This window comes from Trachinotus anak, unplaced genomic scaffold, assembly GCF_046630095.1.
Source record: "Trachinotus anak isolate AG129_WGS33_773 ecotype Australia unplaced genomic scaffold, CSIRO_AGI_Tana_v1 ptg000011l, whole genome shotgun sequence".
Classification (NCBI taxonomy): Eukaryota; Metazoa; Chordata; class Actinopteri; order Carangiformes; family Carangidae; genus Trachinotus; species Trachinotus anak.
The window spans coordinates 5,419,640-5,444,457 of NW_027273862.1; the positions used below are offsets into that span (position 1 = coordinate 5,419,640).

At 40.9% G+C, this 24,818-nt stretch overlaps 1 protein-coding gene across 3 annotated transcripts in view; it reads left to right on the forward strand.

Moving 5' to 3' along the window:
- Positions 1-24,818, forward strand: part of ntrk3b (neurotrophic tyrosine kinase, receptor, type 3b) — a 178,088-nt gene that overhangs the window by 138,855 nt on the left and 14,415 nt on the right. For all 3 annotated transcript variants that reach the window (XM_071489377.1, XM_071489376.1, XM_071489378.1), the window contains 3 exons: positions 9,903-10,033; positions 14,681-14,853; positions 17,043-17,286. In XM_071489377.1, the coding sequence (XP_071345478.1) occupies positions 9,903-10,033; positions 14,681-14,853; positions 17,043-17,286 (548 nt within the window). The remainder of the gene's footprint in view (positions 1-9,902; positions 10,034-14,680; positions 14,854-17,042; positions 17,287-24,818) is intronic.

Consider the following 24,818-nt stretch of genomic DNA (forward strand, 5'->3'; position numbering starts at 1 on the left):
AGGCGAACCGTGACTGATTAGGACGTTGGTTGAGATCAGCCGTTTTTTTTTCCAGCTGAAAAAGACCAATCCTGGGGAAACGTAGCCGCATTAGGGAGATAAAGGCAGAGGACAATTCTTTAGTCTAATGACAGATCCATATCTAGCGGGATCCGCTGTCTCCCAGCAAGTGGCTTTGTTTTATCACTCAACTTGCTATTTTAATTACGGATTTGTCACATCCCGCTGGCCAAAATTAGACAATGGCTTTTAATGTTGGAGTATAGCGCGTAGCCTTTCATTATATCCATGTTATTAGGGATATCACATGTGGGCACAGCTCGGACAAACCCTTGCTCTGTCCCCTCTGCTTTTTGAGTAACAGAGACATAATTATGCTCAAGGTGATGTTTTTGAAAATTAAATGTTTCCAGCGGAGACAAGGAGTGAATAATTTGGTAGCTTGAAAGCTCAGCAAATGAATGAAAATGCAGAGCAGATTGATTGAAAGGCAGTTATGTTCCAAGGCTATTATTCCATGAATTATAGTTTGAAACAGAACAGCCCCACAGGCCGGCCAGTTGTGAATTCAAACAACCTACTTTAATTTGTGCAAGTCCAAGATGTCTTTTCCCTCAGCTCAGCCCAAAAAGGAGCAAAACAGAAACTTGTGCTCTTAAAAGATGCATGATGATGCCAATTGGAATCCTATGAAAACTGTATTTACACTCAAGTCACATTGAAATTCACACAAAGTCCCACCAGACAGACTCCCCTTTTTCAGTCTGCATACAGTACAGCTGCACAGACTAAGCAGTTTGCAATAAAAATGTAATGAATTAAAGAGTAAATTGAAAATGCTCGCTTCTGCAAAACACAGTTAATTGGTTCACAAACTTAAGTAAACCAGAGAGGTCGCAAGCAGCCCATTGAGTCAATGAAAATACTAAACAATCTCTCCACATCTATGGCTCCTAACACTGTAAAATAAGAAATTAAAGTTCCTATAACAATGTCGCTTGTTACTTTATTTCATATATGGATCTTTATAATTGCAGCATGTGGGTTACAACAACACATGACCAATTTGGGTTCAGCATTAACACGGGAGCAAAGATTTACACATTAAAGTTGGATGTTAAAATAACAATTTCTCGTGAGTGTCGACAGGTCAGCACCATAATGAACAGTTCATTCCCGTCAGTGAGGACGCAGCCCACAGTTTTTCAGCAGCTGAATAAAACCAGCCTATACAGTTCATACTGTATCTGTGGGGACTAACAGCTCAGGGTGGATATCACGCCTCTCCTCTCACACGTCAAATACAACTATTCTGTGCAGGCAGTCATGACATTTAAAGAACTTCCCCTGAGCAGCAAGTGTAAAGTACTTAGTGCTTAAGTGTACTTAATGCTTAAACTTTAATCCAGCAATAACACTGAGGTTGTGCCCAGGGAGAAGCTATTGTTGAAAGGAAATCAATCACAATTTTATGTGTTTCTACAGTATATGTGGTACGGAGCCACTAGGTGTTTAATATTAAATATATAAGACACCATGAGATAAATAACAACTTGATTAAATTGTGTAAATATTCAAATAAATGAATAGTTTCTGCTTTAAACAAACACAGTGTTCAGGGACAGAAACTAACATTCCTCTTATTTTGCACAGGCTGCTGGTCATCTTACTCGATGGCCTAGACTGGTTTATGAGATTGTGAAGAGTCATTTATACAAGCAGCAACAATTAACTGGTTGATTCACAGTTACCTCTGCAGCGTTTTCATTCTAAAGACAACTGTGTCAGGAGCAAAAAGACAGACACTCTGCCTTGTGACTGAGGTAACTAACGTGATCTAGCTTGCTGGCAGTAAACAGCAGTAAAGGGCCTCCAACAGAAATAGATGGTCAAAAACTAATTTCTGTAACTTTCCAAAGCCAACCATCCAACATTCACACCCATTTCACATTGTGATTGTTCCAGGTGTGTGGAGGTGGCAATTGCAGGAGTTTAAACTTAACGCTTCTTTTTTCATTTTTGACACAACTATTTCAAGTTCTTTTTGAGCAAAACCCCGCCCTCCTGAAAGTGGGCTGCTGACGGTACATGTTTGGTGACAGTGACAACTCAACCGTCATAAAAGTAACTTAATCAAAGTTATCAAAGTCTGTCATTATGAAACCAATGTCTTTAAGAAAGAAACCATTATTAAGGACAGCTGGAAAAAAATGAACTGAATGAAAACAAGAATGATGCAATAACATTTCATCATAAAGAGCTGGCTTTTATTTATGAAATTAGTTCACAAATTATCGGCTCATTTATTTTACATAAGGTAGTTGTATGATTACTTATTTCATAATGTCTTACTTATTGAAGATTATGGGACTGAGTCTTCTGTCTTACTTAGTTTTTCATCTTGATCCTAGCGGACAGTTTATTCCTTGTCTTCATTTCTGACCATGAAATGTCATCAGGATGATTTCAGGGCAGCATTTTACATCTTAGCCAGGCGTAGGGGGCAAGTCACACAGAACGCAGTGTTTACTGAGGCCAGGCAGCAGCAGCACAGACGCAGGCCGGCAGCCAGCCAGCCGCCGCAGGTTAGGAGGAGATTCCCACTGAGAGTCAACAGTTAATGCTGGTGTTCATGTCACAATTGCCCAACGATGCCAACCGACACAGAGCCCCCGTGCTGCAGTGAATTTAATGGTGGAGAGCATTTTGTATGCCATTAGCTGCTGGATGAGTACCTCTCACCTAACTATTAACACCCTGTGGGGCTCTTTGTGTCAACAGGCTAAATCATGAGTATACTTTCTATTTTCCTTTGGATTTCTCTGTCACAAAATATGACTTTCTCATAACATCTCATAACATTTTTGCATGAGCATGATTATAATTGTTCATTGTTTTTAGTATTAAAACATTTGTCTCATATTTGCGCCATTAATTAGAAAATGTGTGATTAGTAACCAAGTTGTAAAGATTCATGAGATGCTTGAGTTTTAATTTAAAGTTATAGAAGAAATATTTTATGAGCGCTGAACTAATGATCGGACCTAATTAAAGAATATATGTCTGAAATATAATAACTTGATGTGCAAAGTAACTAAATGTTGAGCTGATGCAGGAAATAAGAATTAGAGAGGATGCCGTCAGCATTTTCGACTGAGCCGCTGCACCTCAATGTTAAAGCACCTGCCCTGCAAAAGACATGTTGTCAATGACCAGGAGACACACATCGATTGACCCACCACGCACACTCAGGGAAGCTGTCAGGCAGAAGAGTACTCACACACACACACACACATACACAAACACACAGAAACACACACAGTCACACCTGTGAGGCAGACACACACACATGGAAGCTCAAAGTTGGCAGGTAGAACCGAGAAAAACACAGCCTCAAACATACACATAAACACACACACATACTCACACTGGAGAAACTTGGCAGGTAGCTGTGGTGAAATAGACACACACAGACACACACAGGTACAGAACAAAGCCCTCCAAACATCTGTGCTCCCCCAGAAGCCTGACCTGACTAGCTGAGTAAATCTTGGTGCCGCGTTGTCTCTCAGCCTCCAGGGAGAATGTTTGCTGGCGTGGAGGCCTCAGGTGAGCCAGGACAAATGAATGATGCTGAGCTGCAGGATAGAGATTTAATCTCAGGGCTTTTCAGAGTGCCAATCTGGGTAAATGGGCTGCAGGACGCTGTTGGAGTCCGCCTGCAGAGGAAACAGAAGGTTAAAGGAACATGTCCTCGCCATCATCGTCAGGCGTGCTACATAACAGCTGCTTCGCTCCCATAAGGGGAGGGGAGGGGGGGGGGGGGGGGGGGGGGGGGGGGTGGACAGTGGTTATTTAGCAACTGAATGAAACTAACTCTGATGAAATATTTACATCTGGGAAATAAGGAAGAGGGGCATCTGGCACAAACAGAAAGTTAAACAGGTGTTCGATTTTGTGGCTTAAACAGTGGACACGGTGATATTCTCTGAGGAGCTCCCCACTTTCTTTCATTAATTTGCTGTAGTTGTGCAGACATCATTTGACTGCTCTACTGTTAGTTACCTGTTAGTTATAATACAAGTCTGGAACCTCATCACCCACCCAACCACTTAGCTGTAAAGACAACACACTGCATACATTTAAATAGTTATGTATAAAGCCCTTTGTGGCTGCATCAAGTCCTCAACTCATGTCACTTGTCACTTGAGTCAGCATTAGTTGGGGCTAAAACATTAAAAGTGTGAAAAAGATCTCAGGGTGTTGAGTTAGAAAGAATCTTACCAGACCTTTGTAGCTACATTAGCCATTAGCATAGCATTATGGTTAATGCAGGTGCCTGGTTATGACAAAGGTTGATGAGTATGTGGAGAAAAAGGTTTCAGGTACTGTTGCATCAGTTGTGATGTTACAGGAGCGCAAAGCTAAATCCGTGGGAATGAATGGCTACTGTCAACATTGCAGTTTAATCAAAATGAAAATAAAATGCCTGTTTCTTCTGTGTGTAAAGTACAATCTAAACAGTGAGATAAATATGTCAGATCTGCATCAACAGACTGTAGCGGCTGATTCATGTATCGTGCCCTCCACCATTACTGAGGTGTCAATTTGAATTGAAAGCAGAGGTGTTCCGTTGATTATAGTGGTCGAGCGCACCCTTTCACAGATTGATGTGCAGGTTTTTCAGTCTCATTAAAACTATGATGAACAATGACATACACCATTTATTAAGTCTGAAACACATGAAATTGTAAAGGTGAAATTTTGGCCAAAAGACAAAGAGGGGGAAAAGGAGATGAAGTAATTTCATCTATTTGATGCCTGTGGATTTTTTTTCCAGCTGATAACAACAGAGCCCAGTTAGTAGGTCATAGGAGTTTGTTTAATTATAACCTTTATTTCAATAGCATTTCAGTGACTATATTTTTATTGTGTAACAGGCTCTACAGGAACTCAAGTCGTATTTCTTGGAAAAAAATAGTCAAAAAGTCATATTCTTCCATAACTAACAGTGCAGCAGGTGTAAAAATGAAATCCCAGCGCAGTAACAATTGTTAACGTCCGCTATCGATCAAGAGTTGTGTATATGTAAACCTCTGTAGGTGCAGTCACAATGTGATGATGGATGTGGTCAGTTTTATATCAACATCCATCTTACTCTGGCAATACAACAATACATCCCTGATGTAGGTAATACACTGTGTGTCAGTGTGGTTCACTGCATCAGCCTGTTTATGCTACAGTGTCTTTTTGGAAACAAGTCTCTAAATGGGTTTGAAAATTTGCCAAATCTGGTGACAAAGCTGTGAAGTTGACAGTGACGTTCGTCTTGCAGGAAGAACAGTGTCACGTCTGTTCTGCTACCTGATGTAGAGTCAACATGAGGGAGTTCAGACTGGCTCATCAGTTATTCTACTCAGTGGCATTTAATTACTCTTTTTCTTGACACATTTTGACAGCTAAAGGCAGATGTGACTGAAATGTAACCTGTGATATACAAAGGCTTGTAACTTCTGATTCCTTAAAGAGGACTAAAATGGATTTTTACAAAACATTTCCTGGTATGAAAGTGCAGGAAGAGTTCATGTAACATGACAGACACGGGAGGGAATTTTGAAAATAGTGAAGTTAATTTAACAATTAGTGTTCTTGAGTTTAGTTCATTTACATAATGACAAAGATAGAAGTGAAGATATTCTGATAAAGTGATTAAATATGAATAAAACTGATGCTAATTTCCAATTTGCACATGTGAGATAAGAAATCCATATCCTAAGAGACCTCACCTCACATCACTGCAAAAGAGAAAATAATAAATAATAAAGTAAAAGTCAAGATAACAATCAAACGCTGACTTCTGAGGAAAAGTTAGAGAAATAAATCTGTTGAGCTCCAGCTTTATGTGGTTGAAACTTTTTCCAGGCCTCCATGTGCTGATGGATGACAACCTTCACATTTATTTATTTTTTTTAAATATTTTTGGCATTTCACCAACTATCTCACCCAGAGAAGCTTAATGACGGGTGCAGCCAATGAATAAGCGTCAGTGGCTGGATCATCAGCGTGACAGGCAAACCGCTAGTAAGGCCAACGCTGATCCTCGAATGATCATGAATGATGGAGGGGTGCAGGGAAAAGAATTAAAGAGACGGATAAAGATAAGTATTATTCATATTTCTTAAAGACAGTCGAAGAGTAGAAGAGCAGAATTCAGCTGGGAATAGATGTTAGGTAAGTCTGGAAACTTGCTGCTTCTTTGTCACCTGAGAAAGTCTCAGAGACATTTGGCCTACAAAATCCAGTCATAACACATTTTGAATTAAAATGTATGTGTATCAACTTAAGGATGTTTTTTCTCAAGTCTTGGAAAGCAGATTTTTAGAGGATGAAGATTTGACAGCAGTGATGCGTTAGTGTCCCTTGTGGGGCTCTCACCCGGCAAACTGGCTGCCAGTTTCTGCAAACACCTCTGTTCTGATCTACTTTAAAACTGGGACATTTCTTCATATTTAACACTGATTTCAGAAATACTGGTTAAGATACTGTCTGGCAGAAACATCAGAGGAGCAGGTGACACTGGTGGTCTGGTAATTCTGAAGAAATGCCAAAAACCCAGAGGAATAGTCAGACTGCACAAGTAATCTGTGTCGGTGAATCAGGAAACATTTAAGAGATTGAACCATTTGACGAACTCCTTTTGGGTAAAGCCACAAAAAACACTGAGAAGCAGCAGATCATTTACTGGCTCAATTTTAGAGTCTTTCCTTTTGCAATGTTAAAGTGAAAACATAAAATACAAACAATAATTATAAAGTATATATCTAACCTTGGCCTTGGTTGTCCAGATGTGTAAGCTGAGCAGCCAATAACAGTGAAGTTAAAATGAAATAAAATAATTACAATATTAACTCTCTTCCCTGCAATAGAAGAACATTGTTTTTTTCTTTGTCTGTGTGCCTTTCACATTGATTAGTTATTGGTGAGAATGCTGAGGTTTTGACTGGAACATGCAGCTTTATTCTCAGTCGTTGAGCACAGTATCTTGCATGTGCATATTAAAATGTTACACTTTTTCTGTGTTTTATTTGAAATGTTGGTATCCACAAGAAGATATATTGGTTGGTTTAAGAGCGAACAACCCTCTCAATGTAGTTTTACATCTCCTCTCTCAGGCCTCTCTCTGGAGCTCTAGTGACAATAGTTTGATGAGCCAATCAGGAGAGAGGCTCTGAGGCTCTCTTCTGATTGGCTGGCCATTTTGTGAGTGATTAATTGAAAATATTGCAGATTTAAGGCAAACAGTCAGAGAAACCAAATCCTGCAAGGTTGGACATTGGGTCTGATTGAGCTGGGGCATCACTGAGGATGGTGACTGCTTTGCTGTGACATCACAAAGTTACAGAAGTCCTGACAGCTCATTTTAAGGCTCAGTTTCTGAATACAGGCTGTGTGCATTTCTCTGTGGACTGAGGCTTTGATACTTTCACAGTATTAATATAGAACCTAGACCTGATTTATAATCAAAAATACATGGAAATCTCACTTTATATAATATGGGACCTTTAAGATGCCTTTCATGGGGTTCCTGTTTTTCAAACAAATCAGGTGAAAAGCTTAAAAAGATGGCCAGAGACAGCACCTCCTCAAGCTAGCATTAGCCCAGTTAGCTGGATAAAATCTACAGCTGATAAAATCTGCTGGTGACAGTCAACATTTCAGTCAAAAGAATCGTCGGTCTCCTGCAAGAAATGCGGGATGCCTCATTTTGAGTGGTGGTTGATCTGAGACCCTTATTATACATCACATAACTGCATACATGTGAGAACTGAAAGTGGCACATGGTTTAACACATCCACAGAAAGACATCAAATAGCATCAGGTTGTGGGAGAAGCTGAAGCGACACTGACCTGTCTCTGTTGTAGTTGCTGATGACCTTGGATTGAAGAGTTCTCACTCGAGACACATCAGTGTTTTCTCAGTGTACACAGACTTGTGTGTTCTTTAGCCCTCAATAACATATTTTCTATGATATGCATACAACACAAATGGGATTTCAAAAACACAAAGAATGCACAGATGGAGGATAATAGAAATATTCCATCCCCAGCAACATGTTTACATGTCTACCAAGACGAATGCATTGTCTTGGTGATTTGGCGAACAAGAATGTATAGGAAGCCTGATTATACAATGTATTGTGAGGATAAAGCGTGATGTCTTAGCAGCATCACAGTGAAGAGCCAGCAGAAAAAACTGTAAAGATAAACTTTTGTACATTGTTAAGTGAATACCTGCCGGTACACGACTCTTTCCTAAAGAGAAAAGATGCAAATTGGACATTGATCAGTTCAACTTGATTTAAATTCTGGTTCCTTCTTTTAATAAGCCATTTTATTATCTCATTGTGCCCCATTTATTTATTGCCTGTTTACTGAGTTCATAAAGGTTTTGAACAGATGAACAGATGAACAAAAATAACATGACTACTTTCAGTTGGTTTCATTAGCCTTTAATGTGTACTGTGGTTGTTGTTAGATAAATATTGGACAGTGATTGCTACCATTAAATTTAATTCATTTCTAAAGGTTAATATTTAATTTCATTCCTGTTTTCTGTTGCTAAGCAATAAACTTCACTTCACTTCATTCATATTTTAAAGCTAGCTAGTATATAAAAAAGCTAGTTGACACCCCATCTTGTACATTCACATAATGCCTCTCATCCTCATCTAAGTGCATCGTTGCTATATACGTGTGTGTGAGTGCACGTTTATAGAAGCCGTGCAGTTTTCATGGTAAACCTACAACATGTCTTGTTTGACTCAGAGAGAGGCGTGAAGAGCAGTTCTGCTCAGAAGCCAACAACTCCTACACCTCCCCAGCTCTTTCATACTGAACCTGGCAGGAATCGGGGGGTATAATGTTACCACCCACCACACTCCATACTATTTTGTCTCACTATTTCAATTTTTTTAAGGCTCATCAAAACAAGAGAAAGCTTCAGCTCTGTCATCACAAACATCACAAGCAATCACAAGAGGAGGGAACAATGGTCGGACTTTCCAGCACTGTAAATGATCCTGGTAGAGTGAGTTATTAGGAAAGAATAGAATAAGAAACATAGGGAGAGACAGCAGGACTGTTGCTTTATTTTACTTGCAGAGACTTTTCAGAAGTAGACATTTTACAATTCTGTTCTCATTAGAAAATGTCCCCTGGTGTTGTCTCAATTCCGACAGTAAAACCAAGGAATCCAGATAAGAGATTTGAAGCTCTGCAGGTCCAGTGTCATGTCGCCGCTTGAGCTTCACAGATTTAAAACCACTTGAACCCGAATGTTCCCAGCATTCTCTCTTAAGTAGCTTTGAAGTTAGATAAAACATTTTTTTTTTTTTTTTTTTTTTTTTTTTTTTACAGTTTGACATCCCATGTACTGTAACAGTTTTTCAGCACTTCACTGCAGCTGAATCACATTGATATTGAGAGAAATTTTCAGAGTTTTTTTCATGGATTCCTGATTACATCAAACAGAGGAGTTTGGATGTTTTTATGCATCATTTTGTACACATTTACTTGTATTTTACCATCACATGTTTGTTGCTGTGTCTTTGGAAACCTTGAGATCTTGACTAGAATTTAAAATACTACCAAGTAGCTGCAGCCTCAGTGCAGCACATGCATGTACTCTGTATTCTGTCCCTGCTTCATATTCTCCCTCTCTCTCTGTCTCCATTTTCTGTATTTTCCATATTTTAGAGATAATGACAAAGCAGTTGTTTGGGGGGATTGTCTGCAAATATAACACAGAGTTTAATATCTGAGAAAGGGTTTTACAAAATGACTTTGTATTTCTCTTTCTCTCCGTGTCTCTCCCTGTCTCTTCCTGTCTCTCTGTGTTTTAGTTGTCCAGCATATAAAGCGCAGAGACATCATCCTGAAGAGGGAGTTGGGTGAGGGAGCGTTCGGGAAAGTCTTCCTGGCAGAGTGTTACAACCTGAGCCCCACCAAGGACAAGATGCTGGTGGCTGTCAAGGTACATCTGCACTGTGTGAGTGTGTGAGTCTGTGTGAGTGTGTTAAAAAAAGCATTAAAGGAATACGTCAGAATTTTTGGGAATAAAGCAATAAAGCTTATTTGCTTTCTCACTGAGAGTTGACGAATAACACTCTCATACTCATGCATATGAAGTATGAAACTGCAGCCAGCAGACAGTTAGCTTAGCTTAGCATAAAGACTATCACAAGGCCCCACAGTGGTGCTGTTGTAGTCCATCCACTCCCAGGTTGGACGTGTTTCGAGTTCTGAGATGTTTTTCTGCTCACCACAGTCGCAAAAAGTGATTATCTGAGTGACCGTAGCCTTTCTGTCAGCTCCAACCAGTCAGGCCGTTATCCTCTGACCTCTCTCATCAACAAGCTGTTTCCGTCTGCAGAGCTGCTTCACACTGGATGTTTGTTTTCTGAGTAAACCCTAGAGACTGTTGTGTGCGAAAATCCCAGGAGAGCAGCAGTTTCAGAAAAACTCAAACCAGCTCATCTGACACCAATAATCATGCTACGGTCAAAGTCACTGAGATTCTTATGATTACATTTAGACATTTTTATCCAATGTGACTTATAGTTGAGGGACAACAGTAAAGCTTCAGTGCAGTTGGAGACCTTGGTGTAAATACTAAATCTATTCAGTCAGGTAAAGTGCATGGAGATGAGGCAAAGAGGTGCACTGAAAGCGCATAGTGCGTACTAAGTGGTTGTTAGACATCTCAGGGTGTTAGAGGTGTTAGGTGCTCTCAGGAGAGATGAGTCTTCAAGAGAATGTCAAAACCAAGCTCAACGGTGTGTGACAAAGAGAGAGACCACACATGCTCTGTAAAAATGATAAATGTTTTAATTAAGTAAATGACAAAAATGGAACAGGGTGTGTCTGTCAGCAGGTCAGTATCTGTACAGTATCCGTGTGAGTGAGTGGTGAGAAGCCAGGGGGAGAGGGGGAGAGGTTTGGTCTGTTTAAAGCCTCATGAATGCAGCTTGTTCAGGGGTGTTTCATCTCTGACAAGGTCTCAGCTCCACCCGTCAATTTCCTGAAACTAAGACACACAGCCAGCCAAGAAAGAAGGACAACATAGTGCTACCCCTGCGATCATCACAAGACTCTTGAAGATAGAGAGTGACTCCCCTGCTCTGACAGCATTTGGTAGCTCGTCCACCATTGAAGAACCACAGATGAGAACAGGAACACAGTGTGTAACTGAGATCAAGTAGATGGGTGCAGACCCAGAAGTCACTGTGAAGGAAAGCATTAGTGACTTCAATTTGATTTGGGTGGCCATGGATAGTGAGTGGAGGTCAGTGCAGGGAAGACCAGACATGCTGCTGCATTCTGGACCATCTGTAAGGGTTTCACTGTGCATGAAGGGGCGCCGGACAGGAGGGCACTGCAGTAGTTAATGTGAACTATACTGAAGCTTCTGACCTGTATCTGCATGATTTTTTGAATTGCACTGCTGCATTGTGATTGGCTGATCAGTGGACCTAATAAATGCTTGGTGAGTGTATCTACATTGTGTTTGCTATGGCTGAACTGCCTCGTCTGGCTCCACTGGCTTGATAGGCAGTTTCATCTGAATGCCATGGCCTACTCAGTGGTATAGCCATCATCCCTGCTTATCTGGCTCCGCTAGTCTTACAAATAGTTACTAATTAGTGTATATCAGAAATCTCCACTCCACCACTGACGTGATGCATCTTTAAAGAATCCTTGAATCATATCCTCACAAAGAGCAAAGATCAGATACTCATCTAGATCCGGGACAGGCTGGTCCAAATGGGTCAATAAGCAACTTCGTTTGAATGCCATGGCCCCACTGAGGTACCCAACCACCATCACTGTACACCTGGTTCCACCAGACTTATGAATAGCCACTGAGTGCTGTACCTGTCTTTGTACCCATCTGAAATCTGTTTAAGTATCAGCCAAGGAACCAGAATTTATTGGCAAGCAGAGTTAATACAAGTGAACTTGCTGCTTTCCTTTTAAAGAGCCTAAAGCACTAAAGCAATTGTCCTTGTGTGGCAGCTCTCAATGCCTTTACAGCACTCACCATTAAGTTGTGCTTGGCAACTCCCAGTGTGAAAATGAGAAAGTGCATGAATGTGAAGCAGGGTGATGCTGAATAAGAGGCTGCCGAGTCAGCAAAACTCTCCAAAAATAGTCAGAAACAGTTCAAATAAAAAAAAAAAACACTGTGGCCTTGTCAACAGGAGAAAGTGGTAGAAGAGGTGAGATAATGATGATGAGTGTCTGGCTGTCACTTTCTCTTCTTAGTAGTACAGGATTAACAAAATGCTGTTTCATAATAATCCTCCTCCACAGTGGTCTTTTTATTTTAAAACACAATGCAATGTGCATTTTCATTTGACATGTTTCTGTCTGTGATAAAACAGGAAGAGGCTCTCTGAAGGCTCTTAAAGGTCAACAAAAGGAAAATTCACTGCGGCGCTTTCCCTCAATTTATTGTAGTCGAGCACTTGAAGGTATTGTTTTGGAGGGATGCCCAGACAAGAAACATTTCCTTAAGAGTGCAGTTTGATTTGGTAATAGAATTTTATGGCCATTTTACCTACTCTGCCGTACATCTCAACCACCTCCAGCACTTCACTGCAGGAAGAGCACATATGAGCGAATGTATTTCTGTCCCAAGGTCTTTCCATCTGTATGTCAGCAGCAGGCTGGGAAAGCAGGACTCAAGGCCAAGAGGAGCAAGAGAAGCAAGTTGCTGTATTTTCCTGTTGCTGATGAAGTGTCAAGAGTATTTTTTCCTTCAGTCGAGGCTGCAATAATGTGCGCTATTGCTGTTATTTGATTTTTTTCTCCCACCTCTTTTTCTCCGGTGGCTTCAACTGACATCACATCAAGATTTAATATTTCATGTGTCCTCCACTTCAAAAGAGTTCGAGGGACTCACTGCTTGATGCTATTACCAATCAGATCAATTTGTTGTGTGCACAGTGTTGTTCCAGCCAACTGCTCCTGTTCCCCCTGAGCATTACAGCTGTAGTTATCACTGCCCTAAAAGCAATGCACAGGATTATTAGATTACTAAAGCTTTATTGATGAAGGAAATATAAGAACATGTGGTGTAGACGCTGTGTTGTGTTTTCCATCGACCATCATGACCCACTCATTGAGCAAGAACTAATTTCCCTTGTTATTTCCTCTATTTTATCCTATGGAGTCCTGGTGCAGGTAGGGGCCAGCTGGAGGCAGTGACAAATAAACACTGGGTGTAAAAGGGGTTATAAGACAGTGTTTGGATCCTCCACACACAACAAGACTAAGAGTGTGTTTCCATCCACCTGTTTTTAAGTTTCACCTCAGTGAAAGATAACTGGAAGTGTTGACAATTTGACAAAATAAAATTGGCTCTGGTTGAAAACTTGGTGTATTAATCATTACGTATGAAGCGAGTTTACACTGGTACAGTCTGGCTTCAGGAAATAGCCGTATGCCTGCACTGCAAGTCCAACACCACCACCATTACTTTCCTTATATGTTATCAAGCCAGTGGCCAGACATATAAATGGAAGCATCACAACCTTGGAGAGTGTCACAAACTCACCTGAGTACTGTGTGATGAAGTTTCGCTTTAAGCAGGACAGGTGGTGACTGACAGACACATTTTCCCCTCAGGGCTCACCATAGCTGAATGTGCTTGTTGCTGAGACCGTTCAGCACTGTGGCCCTGTACAAACCTGCTGCCGATACCAACTCTCACACATGTTCTCACTCTCTGCCCTCTGTCTTTCCTGTACATGCAGCAGCCTGTGCGCTGAAGAAAGCTGAAGAGACTGCTAAGGAGTTTTTGGGGCTTTGCGGATTTGTTAATGTGCCAAAGTCAGACAGTAGTTACAGCCTTTTAGCCTGTTAGCTTGTGGATATTAGCCATGCACTTAGAAGAGACTGCCTGCTGCAGTTTGGTGAAGTCGCTCAAATGTTTGAGTTAGAATTAATAACTGTTTTGCATTTTGTTTTAAATACTTTTATTGTCTCGTTGTTTTTTTGTTTGTTTTTTTTAACTTTCATTTCTGCTCCTGATACAACATATTGTATATACAAGTTGTTTATTTACTGAAAAATTACACAGAGCATTGACACAATTGACAGCTGTCGAGTTATGTCACTCAAAACCCAAACGGTCATAGTGGAGGTGGATACAGAAGAAGAGTTAGATGATCAGCAAGTCAGTAGCCATCCTCTGGGGGACCATGGGTGTCTTAACAAAACTTCATGGCAATCCATCCAATATTAATTAAGATCTTTCACTCTGGACCAAAGTGGTGGACTGACCGAGCGGCTAAACAGCACTGCCATTCCTAGAGCCATAAAAACTGAAGGACAAATGGGCACTGAGTGGATGTCTCAAACCAAAAGGGAGTTTACTAATTGGATTATCAAGGAAAGCAGGAGAAGGAAGAACTATGAGTAACTAACTTAGCATACTGTTAGAGGGAGACAGAGTTTTAGACTGTTGGCTTGCAGAGACCAAGAGTAATGTTGTGTTCAAGGCCATCTTGTCAGTGTGTCAAATATATTGCCCTCATATGGTCACCAAGCAAACCTGTTGCATCAATGAATGAACACCGAGCAATGTGTAAATCTGACTCATTGTCTCCCATTTCAGACGCTGAAAGATCCCAACCTGTCAGCAAGGAAGGACTTCCAGAGGGAGGCAGAGCTGCTGACCAACCTGCAGCACGACCACATTGTTAAATTCTACGGAGTGTGTGTGGACGGAGACCCTCTCATCATGGTGTTCGAATACATGAAGCATGGAGACCTCAACAAATTCCTCAGGTCCGTTTTTCACTGAAGGTTCAGTCAGGTTAATCTTAATGCACCAGGATAGTGCTGGCTGAATTGGACAGTCATCATATGAACAGACAGAAGCAAACTACAGTGGATTAAAGCCTATTACAGTGAGAATATGTGTGTGTGCTACCTAGGAGCATTTTCACTCAAGGTAAAGGTCTGAGCTTTAGATGGAAGTGACCAGCAACCAGAATTTAAATGTAAAACTCCAGTGAGAGTGAGAGAAAAGTAAATTTCTTTTGTCAAATTCCTGCTGCTGATACAATATCCAGAAAACTTCACAGCTTTCTGGTTTAGCAAACATGAGCGCTTTAGTGCTTTTGTGCTGTAATGTCAGACTGTACCGAGGGAAGTGACCTCTGATAAGCCTCAACAAAAGCGACACGATGCTGGTACAGCGAGCACTTTGGTAATGGGAAGCTTCCCTGGAGTTGATGTCAGTGTGCAAAGGAGGAGTCATGGATAGAAGTGTGCTATTTCAAACGCATTGAAAGCAGCCGACTGTGTGTGTGGTCTACTTTGTTTTTGAAGCTTGAGCAATAGTTGAAAAGATGACAAGTTGCGGTGTGTGTGTGTGTGTGTGTGTGTGTGTGCATGTGTGGATTCAAAAGTGCGTGAAGACTTTCTGTTGGGAAATCACTCCTGAAATGAAAGGCAATGTCGTGAATGATGAAATTCTTTCATGCAAGGTGCAAGATGTGGCTGATTTTTGGTCTATTGGTCCTGTTGGTCACATTTAACAGATGAGATGTGCAGGGAATCAACAGGAGTGAATAGAGGATTTGATGTGCAGGTCCATCTCAACCTTAAGATAAACAGAGTGCATGACCTGCACTCAGTCGACCACCACTAGATGCGTGTGAAGTCAAACAGTGATAGAGAGACAAAAAAATAAACTCCAAGAAAAGTAGTACTAATTTCCCTACAGTGGGGCTGAATTATTACATACACGCATAAAGCAAAGAACATTGAATTGCACTAAAATTGACAGGTGGAAAAAGAAAGGCAGCCAAAGAGAGAGAGAGAGAGATAGCTGTAGTCATCCCTGCATTGTGCCCATAATCACTGTGACGAGAGGGTGATGAGAACAACAGGAATGTCCTACAGGAAATGAGTTCTTCAGCATCACCCAGAAATGCTAAGCAGGGAAAGAGCTCTCAACCCATTGTCAACTTATTCTGGTAAATATAGGACTAACAGTACCTTGATGATGACCTTGAGCCTCATTTCAAACTCCTGACAGGCTCAAATACATAAATATGCTGCAAAAGGCTGCTTTGTAACCACCAAAGAGTCGTGTAACAGTCACAGAATTAATAAAAAAGCAGTCCAGACACTTAAGTCTTTATCTCTGCAATTAAAGTTGCCTGAGCACTTGCTTATAGTTAATTTGTTAATTTTTCTAAGAGTCTTTTTTTATTATGCTAATTATCCTCAATAGGTAGAGCAAGGGTTTATTAGTACTGTAAAGAGCTTTGGGTTATTTATTAAAGGGAAGGTCAGGTTATAGTCTGCCATGCTGAAAAAGCATAAAGGTTCCTACATCCAGTTCTTGAAGCAAGACTATAAAACTTTTAAAAGAGGAAATAACACAATCTTCTTCCTACAAATGAAAAGTTGAATTCATGAGCCATAAAACACATTCTTGCTTAATTCAGTCCACTCTCATGGTTTACCACTACAGCCTTACTTAGTCTGGTATGACCACTAGCTTATGATTCCTAGTTTAGTTCATGGTCGTTTTGACTCTTCTTTACTTGTGTTCTGGTTAATTGATCATATCTTTAATGATTTTACAAATAAACATTTCATTATCCCGTAATTACCACTTTAGGTCACAGTGGCCGCTACCACTTCTGCCGCTGGCAAAAAGTTTCGCAGTCACACCTTAAAACAGAGACTAGAGTGGGGTCTCCAAACGGCTGAGTCGTTTACGTATGGGCATAATGAGCCATGAGCAGCAGGTCTCTGGTTCGACTCTCGGCTGGACAGACCCTTTACTGCAGCTCCCTCCCTGTCTCTCCTTTAATTCCTGTCTCCCTTCCACTTTCCCTATCAAATAAAGGCATTCCCCCACACCCAAAACCAAAAAAAAAAAAAAAAACAAGACACTAGAGAACTCTGTCTTCAGTATCAGTTCATAGAACCAATCAACATTATTCTTTGTAATCCAGAGCCCACGGCCCAGACGCCATGATCCTGGTAGACGGCCAACCACTGCAGTCCAACGGAGAGCTCGGCCTTTCCCAGATGCTGCACATCGCCACCCAGATTGCCTCAGGCATGGTCTACCTGGCCTCCCAGCACTTCGTCCACAGAGATCTGGCAACCCGCAATTGCCTGGTGGGCAATGGCCTGCTGGTCAAGATTGGAGACTTCGGCATGTCCAGGGACATATACAGCAGCGACTACTACAGGGTAAGACTTCAGGTTCCTTATTTTGCTTGTCAAATGCAACCAGAATTATCTGCTTTTGGTGTTTCTCAGTGCTGAGAGCTAAACAAGTGCCACAGTGACAGATGTTGGAAGGATTTCAGCTTCTGCCATACCTCAAATAATATGTTTAAAAATAAAAACCCTCAACAATAAATCCACGTTTGGCACCTGAGCTGATTGCCATCACCATGCTGCCTCCTGTATATCAGACTTGAGACTATCCTGTTGAACAGATCACTCATCACTAAAAGTAAATTGATGTTCACAGTACTTTTGTCTCGGCTTGCAACTGGGTCCAAAGTAATCCTAAATAAATCCTCTGATGCTGCTAACTAAAAAGATATTTATAAGGGGACATCTACTGCTTCTCTCTTTTCTTTCCTAAGGAGACTCAGTAGCTCTCCCTCCCCAGTGCACCCCCAAGTCCTCACACCAGACCTCATACACTGAGGCGAGGATGGAGAGGTTTAGCGGTGTGGTAGGAGATGAGCCTGCTGAGCCTCCAGCTTGATGCTTAGAGGCTTGTTTATATAGCTTTCGATTCATGTCCTCTCTACTGTTTAATACGATTAGCAACTCTGAGTGCTGCAAACCAGGCTGCAACAGCTGGGCTGAAGAATTTAGCCTTTTGCTGAATAAATAAGTAGATATTATGGAGTGATGGCTGCTATAGACCTGGCTCCTTTAAGCTGGGTGTTCTTGTGAAATGACTTTAGGTGCGCCTGATTTTGTTTTCCCAACGTGACAGCCGGGCAAGTTCAGACTTTGCTGGGGGCAGCGCCGGCAGTTATGAAGTACTTGCCTGCTGGGTGAACATCTCTGTACACATAAAATAATTAGTTAGGACATTCGAGCAAGATCTCCTAAGTGTTTGGTACATGGCTCCTCTATGCACACCATATGTGCGGTGCAAATATCATTTCAATCTGAATATGTATTGTTCAGCGCAGGGTGGGGATGTGGTTGAGTGAGTATAATCAAGCTTACTAACTGTTTTGGCCCTGAGTGGATATAGAAGTGTCAGGTTGGTAATGAGGTGAGGATGTTTCAGTGGGAACAGAAGATCATTACTCCGACTTTATTAAAAATAGTCATGCATAATTCTTTTTAAAGATATATGATCACAGTAGAGAATCTGTGGTTGGAGGTTATTAAGACCAACATAAATCTTTGTACAAACATTTGTACATTTTTTACATCAATTCCAACATTGTCTTAAGTCAGTTTCACACTGATTTAGATTTTGTGTTGGGCATGTGAAAAAATTTTAATGACAGAATATCAAAGACCTTCCTCATGCTCTGTGACATAGCTTAATGACATGACACTCCTGAAATATAACATTTAAAGCTTATTGTGGGATTAGCATAAAGGATATATAAATACTCTACTTACAGTCTGGAATCCTCATTTAAGGCGCTTTGTGGTGGAGAATAATTGGACGGTTAGACACTGGCAGCTTCAAGCAGGCCAGTTCTTGGTAACCATGTCAGATCTTATAGTACAAATCTTCCGTGTAGGTTGTGCAAATATTGCAACATCAATCTCCCTGTTTCTGTAATGTGAGTATGCACATTGGATTATGTGTGCGAGATTTCTATTTTCGAGTTTGTCATAGTTATCATCCCATGCCTGCGTCTGGATTCAGGTTTGTGCTTACTGTAGCCTGAATGTGACTTTTGAGTGATTTGATTCTGGTCTTTACTTTTTAAATTGACTTTTATCAAGTGACGATAAGTGCTTATGTTGAAGTAAATATAATAGCTACAGTGCTGAAGTGGAGTAGTCCCTGCTTATCAAGACATCTTGATATTTGCAGAGGTGAAATGTCATGTATTTGCTAATGATTTGTTCTAAAGTCCTTCTACTTTCTCCGAAGACAGCAGTTTACAACAAAGTTGTGATATTCTTTTCAAATTCTGTGAAAAATTATGTGGAACTATTAACAAACTTGAGTTGCCTCAACCAACCAGCCAAGTTGCAGGAGATCATGATCTCCCCTTTCTAAGTTAGAGCATTGAATAATGGCAATAATGGTAATGGTTTTTTGCAGAATATTATGATGTCACAGTGAATTTGACCTTTGACCATTTCAATATAAAAATGGATTTGTAAGTTATGGCCAAAAAAACGTTTTGTGAGGTCACAGTGACCTTTTGCCTTTGACCACCAAATTCTAATAAGTTCATCCTTGAATACAAGTGAATGTTTGTGTCAGATGTAATAAAATTATCTCTGGGCATTCCTGTAATATTGCATTCACAAGAACATGAGGTCACTGTGACCTTGAAGTTTAACCTTTGACCACCAAAACCTAATCAGTGCATCCTTGAGTCCAAGTGAATGTTTGTGCCAAATTTGAAGAAATTCCCTGATGGTGATACTGAGATATCATGTTAATGAGAATTTTTGGGACGAACCCAAAAATGTAACACGTAAAAAGTTTTACCTCTGATTAGAGAAAGTTAGTCTAGTAGCAGCTTCTGTAATACCAATTACACGTATATTGGCATTGCCCTCCCTCTTCTCATCAGGTATACAAGTGGTTGCTTGTTTAATCCAATAAGGAAAGAAACAAATTAACGTGAATGCAGAAACTTTATTTATAGAACTTTGGTGTTGACAATGTTGATATGGGTGCTAGGGATTCCTAAGTGTAGGGAGAGAGCCCTATAAGTATCAACCAATCTGAGATCGCCTGAGGGAGCATTAGATGGGGCCTTGACACTGGTGATGATGGGGTGTCAGAAGGATGAAGCTTTGAGCAGCATAGACTGCAATAACAGCAGAGAACCAACATAAGTAAGGTGGTTTAAACACTCTCCAGCTAATGGGATCACTGGATGATAGGACAGCCACTGGAATCATTGGATCGTAGTGAAGAGGTGGTGCCTCAGAGTGATGATGAGGTAAGGGCAGCTGACAGTTGTCCTCCTGCTCCAACTTGGCCAGTATGACAACCAGTATGACCGTGGGTGTACTGGACAGTTTCACATGGGCCCCTCTGGACAAATAAAAATGAGTGCGCTTCCTTGTTTTGGCCCAAAGAATGCTTTTTCTAATTGACTCCTATGACCTAGTCACAGCTGATTTAGCAGGCAGATATGGCTCAGCTGGAAGATGAAATGGTTCAGTTGATTGTTGTTCTCTGCATAGTTATAAGCCTAATATATAAGTTATGTGGCTTAACTCTTCAGTCAAAGGACAGACAGAGAGAGTTGCCTGAGTTCAAGACCTAACAGGGTGCCTAGGAGCGGTGTGAGCAGTACTGGGTATTGTACTGTAGTAACATGTGTCTACACTCTGGGGTTATTGTAAGTGAGTGTGAACAAAAGATAGTGTATCATTGAGGGAGTGACAGGGTGCTGTGGGGTAAAACTACTTACCTACCACTGCAGTGCCCCACACAAGCAGTATTCATGAGTGGGAAGCCAGTGAAGGATCATGTCCTTGACACTATGCTAGAGACTCCTGCCGGTTGGTCAATCTATCTGTGCAGAGAGGGGTGGGCCTGGGGTTGCTAATCTAAACCCAAGCATCAACCTCCAATGCTGAAAAATGAAGCCACAGAAGTGCTAAAAACTTTTGACGTTCAGTTTTAGTCATTGAACATTTGTCTTTTGGAGGATTTTCCACGGACATAGCGCACAAATGAAATGGTCTGCTTTGTGGTTAATTGACTAACAGAATGTGAGGAAAGCTGAGCTCCTGTTTTTTGAGTATTAGTACTGGTATTATTTTAATTACATGATAGCATGTAAGTAATCTCTGCACTTATAATGCCTAGCTTGTTAGTTTAGCTCATTAACTAACTAATTAGCAAGCAAATGAATTAGCCTTAGGTTAGCCTTTGAGCAAGAGGCCCAGCTGTGCTAACAGTGCTAAAGGGAGCATATGCTTGCCACAGTTATTAAACCTGCGTGCACCAAAGTCTCAGTTCGCCACGTGCCCCACATCATTGCCCTTTTTTGGATTAGCGGGGATTTAGGCAGAGCACAGCCAAGATGGCGACAAAGGAGCAGCTCACTCTGAGCTTCAAAAGCACTCTTCAGAAACCCATGGGTGATGTCACAGAGGCAATGTCCCTCTGTATATGCTCCTCACTGACAGAAAAGAAACAGAGGGTGACTACATGTGTAGTAAGACACTGCCCTGGCTAATAATGGAGTTAGCAGTGAAAAGAATCAGTGAACAAGGAAGTAGCCAGTCAAAACTGGAAGGAAAGAGAAAAATATTTAAGCATTCATCGTAAAATGTGTTGTAAAAAGTCACTTAAAATTGCTTTATTTACCCAACAGAACAGGAGCCTGTGTTTGTCTATGTGTCCAAAAACCTATACAAGTTCTATGATTTTGTGACTAGCTAAACATGTGAAGTGTGTATTAGGGAGCAGTCTGAGGGAACATTTTCAGTCAAATGCTGGTTCCCTCTATCAAACTCGCTGTTGAATTTATTGAGGAAATTTTGGACGGTTGAATAATTTATTGAATAATTTACTGATTGAGCTCAGCTGAGCTGTACGCACACACTAACATACTGCAATGAGAAAGGGAGAATAGTTCTTGCAAATCAGTATGTTGGATTAAGCATAACAAGAGAAATGGTTTGTAAATAGAGAAAGTGTCAGTTTGAATTTGGGGATGTTGTGTTTATGTGTATGTGTGTGGCGTGTCCAGTGTGAAGCTGCTGTTTGGTGCATTGTGATAGCATCACCGCCCGTCTACACAGAGGAATATTGACAGAGCCTGGAGATGAGGAGCTCCTAACAGTATTGGACACTTTCCCTGTGTTGAGTGATTATAAATAGCAGCACCCTGCCAAGAACACAATCCTCCCATCGCTGACTACTTGTATTGACGCTTGTTGACCTCTGAGACTCCCAAGACACTTTGCAGCAGAAGGGAACAACTTCGGGAAAGAGATGAATATTGCCCTAAATCGCTTCTGTCTGTCATATCCTCCTGCTCCGCCTGCAATGAATACGCTTTTGTGTTGTTTCAAAAGAGACAACTGGAGAACCTGCCCAGGCCGTCAGTAGCATCAGTGCCTGTTATGCAGGTGTCTTCTACCTCTGCCTCACAGAATATCAAGCAATATTTTTCTGAGTTCAGAGAGTGAAGTATTGAATTATGCATGTTTGGGTAGGTATAAATGACAGTGAATACTCTGGAGGTGCCTGTGCATTAAAGGTGCAATAAGGTAGATGGAACGAAGATCTGTTTTTACCAGGAATGTTTCAAGAACAGCAAAGAGGGAGGAGCTCATGCAGGGGCTCTGTCAACCGACCAGTCTCAAATATAAGTATTAGATGTATTATTTTCTCACAGTGTAATAACAGGTTTCTTTGTATTGCATGTCCTCTTTAATACAGAAATGAGAGTAGTATCAGTACAATATGCATTGCAGTAAAGTTGATGGCCCTTGACAGCTAATTTCCCTCTGTCATTTTTCTCATAATAACCAATTACATTTGAACAATATCCATTGGTTATTGGTTAAATTCAATTTGTGGTGTCATGAAAACAGTGTAGAAACATTTTGAGTTCAGCTTTCTGAAAGCTGCAGGTACTGTGCAGTATTTCAAAACAAGGAAAGAAATGGCTTCAAAGCAGCTCATTAAAGCCAAATTATGAATAGTGACATATATAGGCTGTTGTCAGAGGATAAGATCTAGAAGTTTTTTTTTAGTTTTTTGCTAGAGAATATTAAACGATCCTCAGACTTTTCACTTGAGGTTTGCTTACAGCCTGAGTGTTTTCATTTAGCAATGGGATTGTTCTGTTTTTCATATGAATGAGTGCAGCACTCTCTGAATGTAAAGCAGGATTGTGTTGAGAAAAAAATTGGCCAGATAACCTTAGGTAAAGGTACAACAATTGCAATCTTATCCTCAACATTTGAATATAAAATACAAATAATTTTGAAGGCAGATTCGCCATTTTTGAATCTCAGACTAATGACGATCAAGCACTGTAATAATGTTATAATCTAAAGAGTCAGATTCAAGGACTTGGTGTTCTTTGTGACTCTGCCAGGAAGCCTGGGTTTACCTACATTGCTTTGCTTTGAAGGAAAATGGTCCCCAGGTTTGTACTGTTTCAAGGATCAAACAGACGCTCCTCTGCTGCATTATTTATCAAGCACAAGCTCCTCAAAACTGTAAGCAGCTCGGTGCTAATGAGTACACAGGCCATATTTATTACTGCTGCAGGAAAAAAAGTCTGTTTTGCCCCTCCCCTTTGGTCTTGTTTTTTTCTCACTTAGCCGAGCACTGCTGTCTTCCATGATCACTCTTATGGAATAATAAATCTAAGAAATGATTCTGCTGTTGACCTCAGAGGATGTCGGTGGCTGTAGAGAGCCAGAAATATGTTTCATAGTTTTCCTTATGAGAGTTAGATGAGAAGATTGATACCCCTTTCATGACTGTCCATTAAATATGAAGTTACAACCTGCAATGAATTAGCCTAGCTTAGCATAAAGACTAGATGTGTGTGTGTGTGTGTGGGGGGGGGGGGGGGGGGGGGGGGGGGGGGGGGGTCACAAACCTGTTTATCAGCATCTCTAAAGCTCACCAATGCTCACCAATCTACAGTTTAATCTGTAAAAACAAAAACAAAGCATAAAATCAACAGGTTGCAGTTTTACTGGTGGTTATGTGTTGGACTGCTTCTTGGCCCAGAGCAGCAACTTCTTATGGTCTTGTTGTCACTGTGTAGTTACCAGGCAACCAGCAGAGAAACAGCCATTAGTCAGTAATTCAAAAATACATTATTATATTAGGGTAATAAGATTGTGATTGCTGTGGCTCTCATTTATCCAACAAAGGTTAACAATATTATACTGGAAAATTACATATAACATGTTAACTAGTTGGTGTTAGGCAGATTTTATTACCTTTGGACAGAGCCTAGCTTTATGCTAAGGTTAGCTAATGGGCTGCCGGTTTTAGCCCTATATTTAATTAACAGATATGAGAGTATCAGTCTTCTCATCTAACTTTTGGCAAGAAAGTAAATAAGTGTATTTTCCAAAATGTCAGCTATTACTAATTTTGGGTCTGTAATGACATGTAGAAAGCTCTCCACTGCATACTGCACCAGGAGACATAGAATTTAAAAGCATGACACAGAGCTCTACTGCTAATAATTTCATATTCAGACTGCAATTACAAAGCAGCAGCAACACTAAAAAGCTACCTCTCTACACATGGTTTTGTTGTACAAGTCAGTATTGGGAGCTAAACACTGAAAATGCAAATGTAAAATTGCATGATAGTACCACGCAGTGTGTGTGTGTGTGTGTGTGTGTGTGCGTGTGTGTGTGTGTGTGTGTATATGTGTGTTTTGCAAACCCTCAGAAACTTTCACCACCCACCGGCATGCAGCGGCCAGAGAAGATACCACTTTATCTCCACTTGGCAGCAGCGCAGCAGGTAGAAACCTAATGGACATCAGAGCCTCTAAAAGTGAACTTGTGTTCGCTGCTGTTTGAGCTAGGGGAGCAGAGATATC